This window comes from Sinocyclocheilus rhinocerous, unplaced genomic scaffold (assembly GCF_001515625.1).
Source record: "Sinocyclocheilus rhinocerous isolate Xijiao unplaced genomic scaffold, SAMN03320098_v1.1 scaffold1763, whole genome shotgun sequence".
NCBI classification, from domain to species: Eukaryota; Metazoa; Chordata; class Actinopteri; order Cypriniformes; family Cyprinidae; genus Sinocyclocheilus; species Sinocyclocheilus rhinocerous.
Window position 1 is genome coordinate 193,846 of NW_015640500.1, and position 15,180 is coordinate 209,025.

At 36.8% G+C, this 15,180-nt stretch overlaps 1 protein-coding gene across 3 annotated transcripts; it reads right to left on the reverse strand.

Moving 5' to 3' along the window:
• Positions 1-2,356: 2,356 nt before the first annotated feature.
• smarcd2 (SWI/SNF related BAF chromatin remodeling complex subunit D2) lies at positions 2,357-14,299 on the reverse strand. 3 transcript variants are annotated; one of them, XM_016569437.1, is made up of 13 exons: positions 13,863-14,299; positions 12,359-12,534; positions 10,723-10,765; positions 10,519-10,641; positions 9,989-10,108; positions 9,229-9,324; positions 8,529-8,630; positions 7,269-7,430; positions 6,244-6,341; positions 5,593-5,728; positions 5,356-5,478; positions 4,242-4,343; positions 2,357-3,971 (listed from the first exon to the last, which is right to left on the reverse strand). In XM_016569437.1, the coding sequence occupies exons 1-13, from the start codon at positions 14,028-14,030 to the stop codon at positions 3,918-3,920; spliced, it is 1,503 nt and encodes a 500-aa protein (XP_016424923.1). In that variant the 5' UTR covers positions 14,031-14,299; the 3' UTR covers positions 2,357-3,917. The 3 variants fall into 3 exon arrangements, with proteins under 3 accessions (XP_016424923.1, XP_016424921.1, XP_016424922.1); XM_016569435.1 differs by having other exon boundaries at positions 12,359-12,546; XM_016569436.1 differs by lacking the exon at positions 4,242-4,343 and adding an exon at positions 5,169-5,267 and having other exon boundaries at positions 12,359-12,546.
• Positions 14,300-15,180: the final 881 nt, after the last annotated feature.

Here is a 15,180-nt window from a genome sequence, read left to right on the forward strand (position 1 = left end):
GAGGATGGGCCTTCTTGGCCTTGTCCAGGTTCCCCGACTTGGTCACTATGGCCACAGGCATATGCCCCCCCAAAAAAAATTTCTTGGGGGAAACTAGGCGCCTTCAGGCTCAGATGGTTTCTGGCTGACGAAGGTTTGGGTAGACCTTTCCGGGACTCTGGATATGCCGGCGAGCTGGCTGGGACCAGCGGAGACTTGGGAGACCCAGGAGAGCTGGACGGAACTAGCTGAGATTCAGGAGACTTAGGAGAGCTGGGCTCACGGATGAGCTCTGTGGCGTGAGTGGGCTCCCGGTTGAGCTCTGGAGAGCATTCTGGAGTGGACTCTGGAAAGCATTCTGGAGCGGACTCCACCACTTCAGCTCCCAGGTCAACGCTGTTCGAAACCTCCTTTCTGGATTGGGGAAACACGGGTGGGTAGGAGTGGATGGATCCATTGGACTGGTATGTGGAGGGTGCTGGTTTGTGGTGAGCCGGAGCGCTCACATGCTTCCAGATAGGAATCGAATCTTCGATCTTCATTAGCTACATCTACAAAGAAATCCGAATAGTTTAAATCGAGGACGTAATTAATAATGTCTGCTACAGGTCTATAACAATCGTCAGGAGAAAGGAATCGAAACAAATTATCATCGTCGAGTCCCATCCGGAAGCAAGCGTTAACCGTATGATTGCTCCAGCTCACCAGATGGAAAACACTCAGGAACTCCTCCACATATCACTCCAAAGGCTGTCCATCCTGCTGGACGTTAAATAGCTTGTCCTCAGCCCAGTTAATTTTGCGTGGTTCGGTCATCTGTCACAGGTTGTGTTGCGAAGGAGACAGCAGGTAAAGTTAAACTCTGTTTAATTAAACTCAGGCAGATAAACAAGGGAAAACACAACTTAGTATAACGGTGACCGAACAACGAGTGACAGAAAGGGAACAACTTAAATACAAAGACAAATGAAGATCATAAACTAAACACAGGTGATGGAGGTAAACTAATCAGGCTAAACGAGACCAGTAAGATAACCAAATAAGGGCACACAGGAACTAAAACAAAACAGAATACAGGAAAACACAGAAACAAAGGTATCCATAACAACTAAAAGGGTGACAACTAGTACCTATTTAATACTAGTTATCCATTAGATTACTTTCATCTAGTACTTTGTTGTTAGACACTAGTATCTTTTGTAATTGTTACTAGTAACAATTCTTATCTTAAAAGTCACAACTCATTTTTTACTTGTCTTATGTTATGACTGGTCAGAATGTTCACTGTAGAGTTCAATTAAAAAAAATCTTACTAGTAACATTTGGAATACGTAATAGTATCTAATAAATGTGTAGTATCTATTGAATAAGTACTAGTAGATAATCAATATGTACTAGTGTTTAATGAATAACTATTAGTATCTTTTAAATAGGAATGAGTATCTAATGAATAAGTACTAGTATCTAATTAAGTACTGGTATCTAAAAAAATTTACTTGTACCTAATGAATAACTACTTTTTTGAATGTACTAGTCATGATTAGAATAAATACCAGTCAGAACTGAATAGTTGATACCTGAATGACAGATCCCCATAGAAGTCAATGGTAAGAATTTGAAATGTGTTACTAGTTACAACAGAATTGAAATAAGTACTAATATCTGTTTAATAGGTACTAGTAGCTAATGAACAAGTACCAGTATCTAATAATAATTAGTATATAAATAATAAGTACTAGTATCTTTTAAAAAGTAAGTATCTAAAGAATAAGCACCAGTAGCAAATGAATAAGTACCAGTACTTAATGGAAAAGATAGTAGTAGCTAAAAATAAGTACCAATAGCATGAAAATAGATTCTACTGTTTTAAGGAATAAATGTTAAAACAGCTTGCCATAGTAGGAGGAAAAACTTGAACCAGGTTTACATTGTAATATCTTTAATAAACAGACAAACAATATGACTTATTCTTTTAAGATCATTGTTATTTCTGTTGTGCAATCTGTCTGCATAAGTCCAGCCATCTCAAATCTCCCACATTTCGTTTTGTGTTACAAGGTGTAACTATAAGAGCCCTCAGCAAAACAGTTCTAAAATGCACCTCTCCCAAGTCTGTAGAACAGGTGAGGTATTAATGGAGATAGGTATTACCAGATTAACCAGGACACTACATGCATCAACATGACTAGTGTTTTGCTTTATCTAGCAAACCGTCTACCTTCTAGTAGATGGAAACACACCTGGTTTTCTTACTTTTGAATTAAATATTTGATCTAATTATAACATTTAATATTCCTTCAGGTTAACAGTCTTCCAGGACATTAAATGTAACAAAAAAATGTTATGATCAAAAATACATTCACATGTGAATTCCCCTTTATGGAAACAACTTTATTGTTTAAAATACTTAAATTTCCCAGTAAAAAAGTACAAAAGGTAAGCATTTGATTGATACAAAAATATAACACAAAACATAAGTTGTAAGAACTTAATTGCCTTTACATAAAAAGGCTTAATCCACTCAAAAGTAAATCAAAGGTTGCATTTCAGATCAGCATTAATACTGTCTGAGTAATTCAGTTATAAACAAAATGAAACCATTGAGAGGAAAACATTCAGAGTTCAGCTCTATGGACAACATCTGTGACATGTTGTCGATTAACACAAAATTGTTTCAACTTGTCCCTCGGAGATGCATTTAAAAGTCAGAATTTCATTTTAAGTACACAACATAAAATTTTTGTTTTTGACCGCTTTATGAACTGAAAAGTCGAAAGTATTTTCTGTGGCAATCAGCAGCATGTCACAAATGCTGTCCATAGAGCTTAACTTGAACCTGCTATATTCCTTAATGGAAAATTCAGCTTGCTGTCATCAATACTTAAAAACACAAATATGAACAACCACATATTAAATCCAACTTAAACAGAAACTTTCCATCAGCTGTTTGGAATGTATAAGTACACACTGAACTGAACTACTTATTAGAAAGTAAAAAATATGGCTTTGAATACCTGAAAAAAAAAAAAGAAAAGAAGAATATGCTGATGGTGTGCACACCTGAAGCACTATCTTTCAACAATTCGCTCACTGCTGTATGGTCTCTGCCACTCCAGCAACCTTTAAACACTAAATACAAAAAAAAAAAAAACTTTGTAAACTAACAAGATGAAGACAGAAAGTCTGGTACACTGAACTAAAACAGCTGGACAACCAAATGTGCTGGATTTCCTGTTGGGGTAGAAACACAAAATCATGGCTCTTGAACACAGTGCAGCACATATTTTCCTGAGAGACCAAATGGAAAAAATCCACAATATTGAAAATCGAAGGAAAACATTGCATTTTCATTACTAATCTTCTTAACTATAAGTAACTGCATCTTATCTCAAAAAAATGTGCAATTAAGTTGTGAAAATAGCCTTTGTGGTCACAATTAGAAACCTTTCAAAAATGAAATGGCAAAAGTAGATTGAGTTGGGCAATTCCTACTACAAACACAAAATTTATGAACAAAAAGAATCTTTGTTGCATCAGTTACCTAAAAGGGTGTTAGCCAATAAGCTACAGTACTGTATATCTTACTGTAAAATATAAAAAGAGAGACGTATTTAACAAGATACAATAAAAGCAAAGATGAGTACGTCAACAAACTGAATCAAGAGGAACATAAACTGGATGGCTCATTTTCAGAATATATAAGAGAAGATCAGAGAATGAATGCAAAGAGGAAGATACGTACTGAAGTGTTCCAATTGCTGAAAAAGCATTTGAAATTTATATGGCCAAATGTGTGTAATGGTACAAAAGCTGCAACTGACAAGCCCAAAACTTATACATGAACGTCCTCCACTGGTTTTCAAACAGAAAGCTTCATTCTCAATTGTATTTGTTGAGCCAATTTCTCGGGTGACTGTAGATTCGGAGTCTGAATCTTCTTAAGTGAGTCGGATTCCCAGTACCTGTTCCAATTCCTGTCTCCTCTGCTGGACCTGAAAATAAAAAAAATGCACAATTATAGATACTATAGCATCTGGGGCCAGTTGCATAAACAGCCATTATGTTAAGACTGCATCTTAAGAACTAGTTTGATCAACTAGCAGTTAACCAAGGAGTAATTAGTCTTCAAATTAGACCAATCTACCTATTTGTAACTGACTTGAAAAAGTTATGACCAGTCTTTTTAAGACCAGTCTAAGCAGGTTAAGCAGGCAACCAACCACTGATGTGCCTTGCAATGGAAAGAAATACAAAGTGCTCACCTTTGAAAATATATAGCGTCCAACAGCTTCTTTGACCCAGGGTGAGTGGTAAAACTCAGTTCTTCTCTCCTCCTCTGGATTACCTACAGTGTCTGTCATTAACTGCATAAACCAAGACAAAACATTCATGAATGGCGAATGACAAAAAAATGAAGGCTGAATGAAATCCAATGAGGGAAACTGAAAGTACTTTGAGGTCTCGGCTCTGAGACTTGAGCCAGTCCTGGATGAACTCCTGTGGGTTGTTACTGAAGCTGAGCATGAAGTCTCTCTGGGTCTTCAAATGGTTGATGGATTCAATAGTCTCATGGATCTTATGGAGAATGTAAATGTTTGGTTAAAAATAGCCCCTTTATATGTATGTAACTTTAGAATGGGTGGAAAATAATTTACATGAGGTGTCATTTATGCCCTTGCACACACACCTTCATCTCCAGGGCAGTGATCTCCTGTTGACTGGTTGTGGATGACAGGAAGCTGGTCATCTGAGCCTTCAGAGGGTCGTCCACCTCAACATCGATATCAAAGCATGCAGTCTTCTTCTGATCATTGGGATCCACACTGACAAAATGATACAGCAATAAAGCAGAACAAAAAAAACAACAATATTGTGTTCACTCTACAAATCTATACTTTACAATGTTACACATTTTAGATTTTAGAATAGTCATTAAAACTATGAGATGAAAGTATGAGAATTATATGACAGTTGTATACCAAAATTGTTTAAACAAATAAAAACTTTTTTCAATAGTATTTCTTACAAAGTTTTCCAACAGGACTTCATATGTATGCTGGACAAAAGTTGCTTTCCCCTCCCTATTCAGGTAAATTCACCCATTTAAAATATATACAAAGTCTAAGCAGGTTAAGCAGGCAACCAACCACTGATGTGCCTTGCAATGGAAAGAAATACAAAGTGCTCACCTTTGAAAATATATAGCGTCCAACAGCTTCTTTGACCCAGGGTGAGTGGTAAAACTCAGTTCTCTCCTCCTCTGGATTACCCACAGTGTCTGTCATTAACTGCATAAACCAAGACAAAACATTCATGAATGGCGAATGGCAAAAAAATGAAGGCTGAATGAAATCCAATGAGGGAAACTGAAAGTACTTTGAGGTCTCGGCTCTGAGACTTGAGCCAGTCCTGGATGAACTCCTGCGGGTTGTTACTGAAGCTGAGCATGAAGTCTCTCTGGGTCTTCAAATGGTTGATGGATTCAATAGTCTCATGGATCTTATGGAGAATGTAAATGTTTGGTTAAAAATAGCCCCTTTATATGTATGTAACTTTAGAATGGGTGGAAAATAATTTACATGAGGTGTCATTTATGCCCTTGCACACACACACCTTCATCTCCAGGGCAGTGATCTCCTGTTGACTGGTTGTGGATGACAGGAAGCTGGTCATCTGAGCCTTCAGAGGGTCGTCCACCTCAACATCGATATCAAAGCATGCAGTCTTCTTCTGATCATTGGGATCCACACTGACAAAATGATATAGCAATAAAGCAGCCTTTGGTCAACATAAAAAAATAACAATATTCATACCACTCTACAAATCGATATAATATGTATTTTACACATTTTAGATTTTAAAATAGTTATTAAAAACATGAGATGGAAGAATGGAATTATATGACAATTGAATACCAAAAATGTTAAACAAATCAAAACTTTTTTCAATATTTTTTCCCCAAGTTTTCCAACAGTATTAAAGGAGTTCACATATATGCTGGACACAAGTTGCATTTCCTTCCCTATTCTGGTAAAATCACCCATTTAAAATAGATACAATTTTACTTTTGCTCAGAAATTCATATATAGGTGCAAGCTATATTCAGAAACATAAGTGTGACAGAACTTTGGACTGGTAAGTTAAATATTTGAGTTTATAAGTCAGACATTTTTATTAAAGAGAAAATATTCTTTCAAAAGAGCATGGAAAGTAACTGTTGAGTAACAAAAGAGAACATTCAGAACAGGAACCACAAGCACACACCTGATGATATGATTGATGACGATGGGGTCGGGGTGCTGAAGGAGGCCGGCAAGTTTCATGGGGATATCTGAAAATCTCATCCTATGGCAGCCAAAAATCTGCAGGATTACAGCTTTTCAGTTTAGTTTCATGGCTCAATTTATAGCCATTAAGTTTGTGATTAAGGCACCAATCACATGGTTTCCATTGCATGAAGCATGCAATAATTATCTCAGATCAAGCACTAAACTAGATTCTGAAGACAATGAGAGTAGTGCTTCCCTGTCCAAAACTACCTGCACTATGCAATGTGTTTCAATAAAGATGCTAAGGACTTCTAAATAATAGACAGGGGAATTGCTAGTTGGGCCTTGCCAAGTCTCCATGATATTCTGGAGCTGTATTACAGAAACGTCCTATCTTAATTTTTTCACGTAGATTTGAAATTACCATGGTTTCTAAAGATGGATAGGATTCTGCATTAGGATGTTTCTGTCATACAGTCCCTGATTTCTACATTTGTTTTCGGTCCCTCGTCCTTGTATACTTGAGCAGTTTGAAGAAAGATCTGATGTTGAGAGGAAGGATGGAAGTAACATGGGAGCTAATGCAGCTTTGAGTGTCAACATAACAGGGGAAAGTGAAACCAAGTAATCTGATTCCTTTGTGTCAAGGAATTCTGATTAAGTGGAAGTATACAGACTACAAAGAGAAATGGGCCGAGAACCGAGCCCTTAGGGACGCCTCTGTTGACAGGTCAGGAGCAGTGGAAAATTTCTATTTCTGGAAAAAAGTCCAATTGCTATCTATCACTCAAGTAGGATGTGAACCAATGCACAGCTGTGCCAGTAATACCAATGGCTTAGAGGCAAGTGAAAGCGTGTTGTGGCAGACAGTGCCAAATGCAAGGCTTAGAAACTAGGGTTTCTGCAGAGTTTTTCTTTTCTCATGAGTTTTCAACTGAGTTTTAGTGTTTTGGGTTTTAAAGAATTGTGAGAACAAGCTAAAGGTAATTTCCTGCTAAGAGGGCTAAACATTTTGGGTACCTGTCTGAAGTATCGGTTGCAGCTAATGTACTCTTTCTCATGGCAGTCTTGCAGCTTGTTGCTTTTGATGTAGAGCCACAGGGCCTGCATGATACTGGCTCTGGTCTGAGTGTGGACACCCAAAAGTCGAGCCAGGCGTGGATCCAGTTTATACTGCGGAGGCTAAGTCAAGTAGAAGGAGAAGTAAGATAAGATGAGGTCATATCATTAAAGAGATGCAACTAAATACTCTGTAACAAACAAACTTAGGAAATAAATCACATTTAAAAAAAGTTTGATTTCTTTTAAAGACCCCATTCGTTTTTTGGCTTTTAATCCATGTCTGTTAGTTTTGAGGCTATTTAGACAAAAGTATCTTTTTTTATTGCTGTTCAAATTTACATTCATTCAATCCCTTGAAGGGAAAATCATCACTGGTGGCTAATCTACATGTCGCTGATTAGCCATTGAATTCATGTTTAATTGGTTCTAATGCTCAAAATTATGCTTAAAAAACAACACATACAATGAAATCTTGAACACAGTGTGAGTAAAATACTGTTAATACTGTAATTGGCAATTTTCATTGATTTTCAAATTTTACTTTAAATTGCAACAGTTGGAATAGATATATAACTACGCAGGGGCATTTTTTGCCCCTTATCTTGAATTTGGGGTGCATTTCTGTTCATTTTGATGGGATTTTTGCCCCAAGCCTGATATATAGCCTATATATGAGTGTGTGTGTGTGTGTGTGTGTGACATATACATGTATGTGATACCTGGTGGTCTAGCATGAGAAGGAGAGTACATTTCACATTCACATCCCCTGGTCTCTTCACCTGAAATCCATCCGTCTCCTGAGTTGTAGGCATTCTGTGCCACTAAGACACACAGAAAACGATATGACTACAGATGTAATGACTGAATTTACTGCAAGACAACACATGAGGGTGAGTTAGCCATTGAATTCATGTTTAATTGGTTCTAATGCTCAAAATTATGCTTAAAAAACAACACATACAATGAAATCTTGAACACAGTGTGAGCAGATCTAAATGTAATACTGTAATTGGCAATTTTCATTGATTTTCATATTTTACTTTAAATTGCAACAGTTGGAATAGATATATAACTACGCAGGGGCATTTTTTGCCCCTTATCTTGAATTTGGGGTGCATTTCTGTTCATTTTGATGGGATTTTTGCCCCAAGCCTGATATATAGCCTATATATGAGTGTGTGTGTGTGTGTGTGTGTGACATATACATGTATGTGATACCTGGTGGTCTAGCATGAGAAGGAGAGTACATTTCACATTCACATCCCCTGGTCTCTTCACCTGAAATCCATCCGTCTCCTGAGTTGTAGGCATTCTGTGCCACTAAGACACACAGAAAACGATATGACTACAGATGTAATGACTGAATTTACTGCAAGACAACACATGAGGGTGAGTAAATGATGACAGAATTTTCATGTTGTGTTTGATGAGGTCATCGTGATCATCAGGATTTAAGTCGATTTAATTATACTGTGGGACATATTCCCCCGGTTTCACAGACAAGGCTTAAGCCTAGTCCCAGACTAAAATGTAAGTCTGAGCTGTGTCAACTGAAAGAAACTTGCACTGACTGATCTTAAAATATATCAGTGCCTTTGTTTTGTGTCAAGATGCTCACCAGTAATGTGTTTTCTAAGGCACGTTTATGAAAAATTACTTAAATGTCCTAATTGAACTATGGCCTAATCTTGGTTTAGTCTAAGCCCTGTCTGTGAAACCAGGCCATTAACTTTAAATTTTAGGATGACATGGTAAAAAGAACTAAAAAAAACACCCCGTCCTGTATATATATATATATATATATATATACACACAGTATATATTTATGTGCGTGTGTGTGCAGTACCTTGACAGACCTCTAGGGGTCTTTTAAAACCCAGGTATTAAAATATGAACTTATAACTCTATAATATCTTACCTCCACCAAGTGGTTGTCTGGGCCATAAAGTTCTTTGTCCAGTTCAATGACCAGGCTTTTAAAGAAGGATGAAAACTTTCGTTTCTGTTTCCCGGGCTAAGGATAAAGATAAAGACAGAGAGAAAGAAGTCGGTTAAAGGGGAGAGAGAACACAAGATCTTTTTGCAATGCTCTCATGCTGTTGATTGATACTGCATTGTTAGGAGCTGACCACACTGGGGGGAGTTATTTTAGAATCAACACACACTCAGTCACAAACAGCTATTGCGCCAGTATGAGCTTGCGCAATGCCTTGCCTGTCCCTCCCTTTGCAGTACCACTCAACTTATGACCACTAAGGTAGAAGAAAGTGAAGAAAAAGAAAGAATCATTTCCTCTTTGCATGTGGCGGCAGCACAGCCAGAGGCCTTCAGCTGGCAAATATACCCTTACACTTTTTTTTTTTCATGAAACGATGATTTAACTTCATGAAAGGGGCCAAAGTTTCAATTTCTTTTCCTCAGAGTTTGGGAACATGGAACAACTTAGAGCACATCTGGTTTGGAGTGAACTGAGGACATGAGCCAGTGCAGTTAAGCTGGCCAACAGACCAAGAGACTCAAGACTGCCAAATAAAAATCATTAAGAATAGGGGTGACACAGTCAGCTTTATCTAGAGCTGTTACTTGCCATGAAACACTGCAAATAGAGTTCTTTATTGTGTGATCTTTCACCTTGCTTCAAGTTCACAAGCAAACACATAGTGAAACTCATTACATACATCCTCCAGGAGTTTGCCTTCCACTCGAAGTTCCCATGATGCCACTTTTTCAGCCTCCTCTCCTTCTGGCTTGCCAGGTGTGTAGGTATTAGAAATGTAGATCCTCAGTTTACGTTTTTGCTGGAAGAGCAGAATAAAGAGCAATGAGATAATACATAATAAATCTACTATTTATTCAAATGCATTTGACTTTTCCTATAGAAATGCAAGTGCTAAAGGATAGTTCTCCCAAGAATGAAGATTCTGTCATCAGTTACTCAACCTATGCTGCTCCAAATCTGTATGACTTTTTTTTTTATTCTAAGAAATGTGTCTGTTTTTTGTCCATGCAATGGAAGTTAATGAGCATAAAAATGGTTTGGTTTCCAACGTTCTTTAAAATATCTTCTTTTGTATTCCATAGCAGAAAGTAAGTCATACAGGTTTGCAACAACATGAGGGTGAGTAAATGATGAGAGTTTTTTTTTAACTTAAACGTAGTTGAACTAAGAATTAATCTCTGAATTGCTACTCCAGTCTACCACATCTACCGTTATGGGCTTTTTGATGGCTTCCTGTATCTCCATTCGTTTGCGAGCAATGGTCTGGTCCAGCTTTCTCTCAAAAGCCAGAAGGTCCATATAAGCCTGAGACTCTGGGACCAGATCCCTGATCTGAAGAACACCAAAATCATGAGAAACTATGTACTTCAGCATCACAAAAAAACTGATTTATACTATTCTGGTTAAGCTCACCCTTTGTGGGAGGACTTTGTCAGCCATCTTACGCCTCTTCACCCTGAAAATGTAGAGCAGAAGTGTAAGAAACATGACTCAACACGAACATATGTTAAAATGTTATTTCAATAACAGAGAGCACAGTTTAAAGTCCTGGAGATCTGAAATGTATGCCACATAATTATTCTTAAACAAATATATTTTTTCCCTCATAGAATTTACAGTGAAACAATTATTGTTATTTACAGCAAACATTTGAAAAATCTGCATCTTTCCTCTAAGTCTGATTCTGCTGAAATGCTCAATCATTTAAACGTAGCAGAAGTATTTTTATTAAATATTTTATCTAATTTGATAATGCTCCATAGCTATTGATAAGAGAGTTTTGCCATGTTTAAACCAATTCTGCCAACCAAAAAAAAAATAAAACCCAATTCCATTCGGCTCCACTTATAATCCATTAAAGTATATAAAAAAAGAAAAACAATGAATTCACACAATTTCTAAGGAACCTCTGTTATCTTTTTAAAATAAAACTAGATTTTGACTCAGGTCCCCATAAATTGTAAAGGTGTGGTCACATTAGCAAAATTTGTCAAAATATCACTTGTCAAAGATATCATTTTCAAAACAAGTATTTCTCTGTTGGTGAACATGCCAATTTTGCGAGACCAACTTCAACATGAGCGAAATCTGCGTGAGGAACTTTTTCGGCCTTGTGCGAAACTCCTAATCGCACAGATTCCTATTAAAATGACTGGATTTTGTCTGTTTTCGTCGTTTTTTCGAGCCGCTTCTTATGTCTATGGAATTTTCACTTGTTTTATTCTTAAAAACTAAAAGTCATCTGATAATTTTAGGTATAAACTGTTCATGCGTGAATCACAAACAACCAAAGTTTAATATTTATGGTTAAAGAGATCGTTCACCCATCATTTCATTACCCTCATGTCGTTTCATTTCTATTTCTGCAGAACACAAATTATATTTTGAAAAATATGGGTAACCAAACAGTGTTGGTGATCACATTGAGACATTTCTCAAAATATATTCTTTTATGTCTGACAGAATAACAAAAGTCATACAGGTTTGGAATGACATGAGGGTGAGCAACTAATACCTTTGCATTTTGTGGTGTGCAAACATCAATAATATCAAATAAATCTGCCCCATGGCTCAGTCTTCTAGCTAATATCATGAGACATATTTAAACCATTTTTTAAATTCACAGCTATGCTATGCTTCTTTGGCAAAATGAAACAAATGAGTCTCTGAGCTAGAAGAACAAAGAAGCCTTTGGTCTCCAGAAACAAATGCCGATCCGGTAGCAGATGACACTTTGGGTTCAGTACTGGACACTTTCTATCACAAAGCAGAATCATATGATTTTTTTTTTTTTTTTTGCTTTAGTAGCTCTTCTTAGATGTAATATCATACTTGATATCCTGCTCTATAGTAGAACCAGACCACTATATTGCCACATTATTAACACATCTAATACAGACTTTACTTGAGGCTGCAAAAATAAAACCTTTTTTTGTTTATAAGGCCTCATAGCCCAGACTCAAATGGGAACTTTAAAGAGATTTGAATGCTACTGTAACTTTAAATTTGTTGCCATTCATGCACAAACAATTATACTAAATGCACTAACCCCCTTCTTGGACCCATAAGACCCCCAGACTGCTGCTGTTGCTGCTGAAGGAGTCTCTTCCGGGCAGGGTCCATCGTGGCTTGAGGCATCCCACTATAAGACGGTCCAGGTAGAGGGGAACCCATAGACCCCATGCCCCCCATTGGCATTCCTCGGCTGGGTGACATACTCGGGCGCTGTGGGTATGATTTGAGTATTACTATTGTGACACTAACAAATAGCAAACTGTTATTATAGGTAAAGCACTGCAAATTTAAAACTTTATGTACGACTACATGTAGGCTTCTTACAACAAAAATACAGTAAACTTCGCAATGTTACATTTATTAGCTAAATACATTAGTTAACAAAAAAAAAAAAAACTTCTAAAGCACATATTAATCTTAATTTCGTTATTCATTATAAAGGGATAGTTCACCTAAAAATGAAAATTCTGTCATCATTTTCTCACCCTCAGTTTGTTTCAAATGCATGACTTCCTTTTTTCTGTTGAGCACAAAAGAAGATATTCTGAAGAATGTTGGTAACCAAACGGTTGATGGTAACCACTGACTTCCATGGCACACATAAAAATACTATGGAAGTCAGTAGCTATACCAACATTCTTCAAAATATCTTCTTTTGTGCTCAACAGAAAAAAGAAACTCATATAAGTTTAGAACAAGTAGAAGGTGAGTAAATGACAGAATTTTCATTTTTGTGTGAACCGTCCCTTTTATACATTATTAAAATCAAATGATGTATCTGTTAATATTGTTCCCTGAGCTAACATGAACAATGAATAGTATTTTAATTAAGAAATGTTAACAAAGATTAATAGATACTGTAAGAAATGTATTGCTGTTTTGTTGATTTTGGTTCATGCATTTAAGCAACGTCAACTAATGGGACCTTATTGTAAAGGGTAACCAAAAATACCATATACCATTGTACAGTTATTATATCAGATTGGTTTTAACTTAATACGTTCATCATGACATTATGAGTTAAAGGATACCATAGTCATATAACGTTACACGGCATATGGGTGGTTACTCAACGGCGTAGTAAATACTATGCTATTACAATGGTATATGTCCAGTCCAAAGATAATCGTATTACCATGGTATATTACAAAATGTAATAGTTACCATGGCACTTTTTGTTAGCGACTGAACCGATTATTTGCAGGTAACGTTAAACCTATTCAAAATAAAGTAGGCTACGCGCCGCGTTGTGTTCATGGTGGGACTCAAACGCGGAAGTACATGTTTGTTCTTCGAGGGCCTCACCATACAGTGCTCTAAAAATAATTAATTCAAAATTTGAGTCGTTTCTCTTTTTATTTCTGTAAAGAAGCATCCTTGTATTACCTGGCAATGTTTATTGTCATATATGTGCTATTAAATCGTCGTTGTTGCAAATGCAATGGCACTTCCTATTTTAAGGCAGAAGAGAAAACTGAAGCTATGGCGTGATGCTAAACACTTCAGAGAACAAAATAAAGAGTGGTTTCTTCACTTACTTGGAGGTACTGGTTCGGGGTACTGCCCATCCCTCTGTAGGGTGAATTCTGTGGCATTGCTGGCATTCTCATGGCGCTGCTGTGACCCGGGTTCAAGAGGTTCATGCTGGGGTTTATTGGGGTACTGGAGTTGACGGGGAAACCCAATAAACCCAATCTAGAAGCCATTTTTGATTATTTTTCCCGCTAATAATTGTTAATAAACAAATCCGAAATCGTTACTGAGTCACTCAAAAAACGTTACAGTTCCGCGTGACCGCATCGCGTTCAAAAATCTAACTTGTATATTCTTCTGTCTCTAATTGTCGATCGATATCCGTTGAGTGTGTCATCTCTTCCTCTAAAAGCATGTCAAACACCCATTTATCATAATGGTTGCCTCTCAACAACATTTTAAGAGCTTGACCAATGTCTGCAGTCATCAGTGTGTGTGGCTTCGCAGATCTCCTCCCTCTGGGTTGCCAAATAACTTTCCCTTGAAATCCTCTACCTAGGCGACAGCTTATGTTTCGTGTTGTTTTCTAAACAGTTTCATTTGGTGTACAAATACTTTTTGTTTCGAATATGGAAATGCAGCTCATACCCTCACTGTGTAGTAGTCTTGATGCTGCTCAATTTGTTGTTAGGACAGGATGACAAAGTTAAATTTTTAGGCTGGTCTGCCTCTGCTGCCTAACAGCGTCAATGTAAAAATTATTATATTTAATTTCATTATAAAATACGACGTATTAAGCATATGAACAAGTGTAAATGTGTGCTTATTCTAAAATAAAATATTCGCAACCGGTTCCAATTCATTATTTTTGTGCGTTTACTGTTCTTCATTTTGAAAAAATGCCCAAAAGTGGTTAAATAAGCATAATAAACGTGTTCTACCATTTATTTCAGTATGTACTTAAAATGTTACTCAAAATAGTTTTTTGTTTTCATTATTATTATTATATATTATGGGACCAGAATAAAAAATAAAAAAAATCCCTAAGGGGGGCCTTTGGAATTTGTATTCTATATTTTAGCAAAAGCAATGTTCCAAATACATTTTATTTGTTCATTTGATTCGGCTGTAAACACAGACAAGCTGTGATAAAAAGAGTCAAAATTTTCACACTGCATTTTAAATCACAGGGTAGGTACTACATTCAGGGGCGGATTTAGTGAATTGGGGGCCCCAGGCAAAATATAGGAATGGGGCCCTATACATTTGCACACATTTTCCTAGATCAACCTTGAGGTTCCATTTTGTTGTTTTCAGCGTTAGCCTGTGTGCAAAGGCTGTCTAATTCTAAACTTTAAAATACATTTATTTTTAGTTGTTTTA